The sequence below is a fragment of the Triticum dicoccoides genome, chromosome 5A (assembly GCF_002162155.2).
Source record: "Triticum dicoccoides isolate Atlit2015 ecotype Zavitan chromosome 5A, WEW_v2.0, whole genome shotgun sequence".
In the NCBI taxonomy this organism is placed as follows: Eukaryota; Viridiplantae; Streptophyta; class Magnoliopsida; order Poales; family Poaceae; genus Triticum; species Triticum dicoccoides.
Window position 1 is genome coordinate 195,720,921 of NC_041388.1, and position 4,728 is coordinate 195,725,648.

At 39.2% G+C, this 4,728-nt stretch overlaps 1 protein-coding gene across 5 annotated transcripts in view; it reads right to left on the bottom strand.

Moving 5' to 3' along the window:
* Positions 1 to 216: 216 nt before the first annotated feature.
* Positions 217 to 4,728, bottom strand: part of LOC119300695 (cyclin-A2-1-like) — a 5,685-nt gene continuing 1,173 nt past the window's right edge. For 2 of the 5 annotated variants that reach the window (XM_037577599.1, XM_037577596.1), the window contains exons 2-12: positions 3,838 to 4,149; positions 3,429 to 3,726; positions 2,984 to 3,090; positions 2,689 to 2,781; positions 1,866 to 1,999; positions 1,613 to 1,688; positions 1,439 to 1,515; positions 1,306 to 1,339; positions 1,067 to 1,216; positions 845 to 979; positions 217 to 761 (exon numbers count right to left, since the gene is read on the bottom strand). In XM_037577599.1, coding sequence (XP_037433496.1) covers positions 645 to 761; positions 845 to 979; positions 1,067 to 1,216; positions 1,306 to 1,339; positions 1,439 to 1,515; positions 1,613 to 1,688; positions 1,866 to 1,999; positions 2,689 to 2,781; positions 2,984 to 3,090; positions 3,429 to 3,726; positions 3,838 to 4,143 — 1,527 coding nt within the window. In that variant the 5' untranslated portion in view covers positions 4,144 to 4,149 and the 3' untranslated portion in view covers positions 217 to 644. Of the gene's footprint in view, positions 762 to 844; positions 980 to 1,066; positions 1,217 to 1,305; positions 1,340 to 1,438; positions 1,516 to 1,612; positions 1,689 to 1,865; positions 2,000 to 2,688; positions 2,782 to 2,983; positions 3,091 to 3,428; positions 3,727 to 3,837; positions 4,154 to 4,728 lie in introns of all 5 variants that reach the window. The other 3 variants (XM_037577598.1, XM_037577597.1, XM_037577600.1) reach the window with 2 other exon arrangements.

Genomic DNA, 4,728 nt, shown 5'->3' on the forward strand with positions numbered 1-4,728 from the left:
CTTCTCATGTAAAAATTGAATCTCATTAAAGTCACCCAACAGGAGCCACGGGAGAGTTTCATAGTTACTAAATCATACTCCCTCCGTCCCAAAATAAGTGTCTCAAGTTTATACTAACTTTAGTATAAAGTTGTACTAAAGTTGACACTTATTTTGGGAAGGAGGGACTATTGCATAAAGCTACCTACTGGCTCTTCACTTGCCTAGTTTCACAAAGAAAAGAAAACTCTTCTGTTCGGCGTAACATAGGCTACATTTACAAACCAAGTAATATGTGCCTGTAGCAGGTTACATCATCCTGGATTCAAGCGCTCTTATAATCTTAAGAGCATTACACTACATTACACTCTGGAAAACAGTCGAGTCAACGCAAATCTACGTTAAATCAAGCAGACGGCAGATATTATACAGATAGGATCATCATACAATTATCAACCCAAGGCATCAGCAGCCTACACACCAACTTAATCACGTTCCAGCAATATTTATGGGAGCCATCACTTACTACTGCATGGCTCGAGAAAGGTCGGACAAACAACAGCTCGCCGGAGAACACAGCACACCTAGATCAGAGGGGGGAGGAAGCTACAGGATCTTCCAAAAATCGAGTTGTCGGCCACACGGTTGTCAGGAGATTGATGCTGCTAAGAGTCATTGATCAGCAGGGGATTGGTGTCGTTAGCTTGTCTACTAAAGAGCGACTGAGCCAGCTCCGGCGACAACATGTTGGCTACACATTCAAACTGCAACGAGAAATAAAACTAAGTTGTCAGGTAATTCTAAAACTGTAAGCTTACACAAAAAGATTCATGCGAAACTCAAGCAGCAAATGTTGATTGCATACCTTTTTGTGCTGATACTTTTCACGTATGGCATTAAGGGGGCATCGGTTGGTGTTGCCCTGAAGTTCCCATAGAGCGCATACACATATTTGAATATCAGAACTTTCGTATGAGGTGTAATGCTCCAGAGTACAGTTCTGCACAAGAAATACAATATATTAGAGACAAAAAAATACTTGTTCACATGGTGTATAGAGGTCTGTATCCAGAGTTTTCTTACGAACCCATGGGAGATCTGATTGGTCAAGTGTCCATCTGGCAAGAAAGACTACCGAGGCTGCCACCACTGAAGGGAGAAACCTCAGGAAATTGTAATTGGTCAAAGTCAACTCCGCAAGATAATTGGCCAGATAACCCAGAGTTACAGAAGGAGCCTGGGAATGTAGTTTGAGAAGTTAGTGATCAGCGCCATACATATAAAATGAATTAAAACTGTGCTAATATGGTTGGATGCCAGTCTTACTTTGTGAGAAGCCTGCGCTGCTCTAAGAAATCTCCTGATAAAATTTCAAGGAAAGGCTTGTTAGTGCTGAACAGAAACTTCGTATTGGAATAGAAATATGATATGATATGTTTAGTCATCCTGAGACATTAACCTGAGAAATGTTTTGATTGTGGGAACAGAAAGATTATATCCCAGACCATTAAGCACTTGGCACTCCATTTTCAGCACCTATTGAATCAGGATGACATCAGTTATGGCAGATCAACAATGACACATCGCATATGTGTAATTAACAATTGTTCAAACTTACACATGAAACAAGTACCTGGTCTTTTGTATATGTATTATCAGTTATGAAACAAAATTCTTCAACACGTGGTGCACAGATCTCTTCATATTTTCTGCAGATGGAAGTAGACTTTTAAATGATTCTACTGAAAGATATCACTGGAGCCCATGGCAGCAGAAAGAATCAAACGATAAACATAATTGATGTGTTTGGCACAAAACAAATCTTCATATCAATTTCATTGTTTTTTATATTAATAAATATTAAAATCAAGCAAATACAAACTTACGAGGCAATCAACATGCTAGTTATTCCAAGAAGTTGCAATTTCTGTCTTTCAATATATTTCCAAGAAAGAAATTGGTCGATAAGGTATACAGTTAGGTACAGCGTGTCTGGCACAAGTTTATACTCTTCAGCAACCTGCAAAGATAGAGCTTCATAAACTGAGAAGTTATGGACATTAAAGATTAAACTGGAACAAGGATCTTGATTTGGGACAAAAGAAAATGCAGGTTTCCCTTATGCATGTGGGAAATGCATCACGTATGTTTCTGGTGCTGAAGACCACCGGATACCTTATTCTGACCTCTACACTATTCACAGGGTCGCGACTTATATGTTTTCTATATGTGTATACTGCACATGTTACCACCACAGCACGAGTTTAATCATGTCATGTTCGGCTCAATTTGGAATTGGGTAAGTTATGTGGTGCAAGAAGAATGCATGAGTGGATCATCACCACTGATTCAAACTTCTCATATAAAATCCTCCAGCGCTGGCATCCAATAGTTATGAGATTTGGAAGGGAAACAAAGAAACCAGGCAGACAAGAATGAAAAAGAATGTTTATGTAAGCTATTGAGTTGAGCTTGGACAGGTGTAAAAACCTAGAGGTCTATTCCTCTCTGTGAAATGAATGGGCAGAGTTCTTACCTTCCATAAAAACACACATCCACATGCAACTTGTTACTTCATAATTGCAAGTTATATACATAAGTTTGTATGCGAAGTTGCAGTGAAATGGCAATGATGAATGCTCAATCGTAAAAACATGGGAGTAGTTAAACTATTATGTATAAATTTAATCGGAAGCAATCCATACAAACCTCAACAAGCCAATCAATGAGGATTCCTCGCATGCCTTTTGTAATATCCCTTTGCAAAGTCTCCATGTAATTTGATTTAGGCCTTCTTATAAGCTGGGGCATAACATGAGCATATAAGATGGACGCTCAAATGCTTTCACAAAAATAGCATACTAACACCATAGCACAGAGATGAAACACAAGCGTTCAAAAATGAAATTCTTCCCAGCTTAATAAGGCATGTAAAATATGAGAAATTTAGAAGACCGTCTAAACAGTAGAAACTCTCCCCTTTTACCAAAAAACATCAACATACCTCTGCAGCCATTAGGTTTGTGTATATCTCTGCAGCATAGGAAATACACATTTGCGGATTGCCATTATCTTTGTCAATATCTATAATGTTTAAACCAGCATAGTCCCCTGGAAAAAAGATACAGATTCTTTAGATGCTAGTACCCCACTAAACAGAATACATGAGTATCTACAAATTTGTCAAAAATGAGTAGTGCACAAAACATTTACAATATGCTTTGTTATTTATAATTTCTGTGGCCACAGAAAGACCATCAAGATTTTGTTCGCAAAAAAGGAAGACCGTCAAGATTCAAGAATATACTCAGAATATGACCAGACAACCAGCAACAAAGTGTAAAATTACAAGTGAAGAGAATCACCAAGCAGTCTTTTGGACTTCTATGTTCAAACCTATCTTTAAGTCCAGATGCTAAACGGTAGAGAAAAGACGCGACTTAACTAACCAGTGTTTGAGTTAGCAGTTTCAAATTTATCTCCTGTGGTCCTTCCGTGAAAGAATGCCTCATGAAAACCACTCTCCCTGTTCCATTCAGTATTCTGCAACAACGACCCTTTGTTTTCAAGCAAAGCAGTGGGCTCCTCCTTTGGTGGTGAAAGCTCTTCCTTCTGAGCTTCTTCAACGTTGTGACAATCATTCACAAATGAAGTTCCACTAACAGCAGGAAGAGGTGGCTTAGGGACCTTCTTTGAGCGCTGCTTGTTTTTGCTTGGATTTCGTCCTACCTTTTGGGTGGGCCTCAACTGGGACAAAGGAAATAGCTCTTCATTTAGTTGAATATATATGTTTGGGAAAAAGTAATGGTCAACAAATCAAACTAGGATACTGTAATAATATGTGGAACATCTTGGTACCTGTAGCTTAGTCACAGCAGTGCAATTTCTGTATGAGTTTGCACAGCTTATGTTTGTCACGTCCTTGAGCACTGCTCTCCTTTTAGGGTGTGGAGCTGAAGCTACAGCACTTACACAAGTATTCTCATCCAAAGCTCCCCGTTTTGTCTTCCCTTTAGCTGTCGGTTTTTGTTCAGTTCTCACGGGTACCAGTGCGGGGTGAGCCACTCCACATCTTCTACTACTATTAGCAACTTGAGCTCGTGTGACGCGGCCACTGGGACCTTGGCAAGCAATAAGGACGGGAATATCCTTTCTTGAAGCCATTTAAGCCTGACTGGGTTAAAATGAAGATGGCATTATGGATTCATGCACTGAACAAACAAGATAGCAAGAAGTAGCATTGCAGAACTGAAAGGGGAATAAGACTACGGTGTGCATGAAGCATCATGCAACGTTGCTAAATAAGCAAGTGAAAGTACGAGTTTATCCAGTCTACTGAGAGGAGCGCATAAGCGAGAGAAACAGTAAATTCCTCAGATCTAAAAATCATAGAAGCAACCGATTAGTTATTATTCATACGCATAATTTCAACAAATTACTTTCTGGTATTGTGTCTATGAAAGAAAAATGAGAAGAAATGAAAACCCATAGCCATGAAACCCACTTCACAAGATGCACAGTTTGCATTATACTTAATCAAAATACGAAAACTGATAATGTTCTTTTTCTTTTGCAGAAAAGGTATTTCATTCTGTAATAAGCCCTGGCATTTAGTTCCACGACGGCAAGTCTTGCACAAAACATGGAGCACGTAGAAGAAAATGTAATGTCACGTCCTGCATCTATATTTTGACAGATCGGTTGTATACTTGGGCAAACAAAATCTCCAAATCGTGTTGACAGGGCATC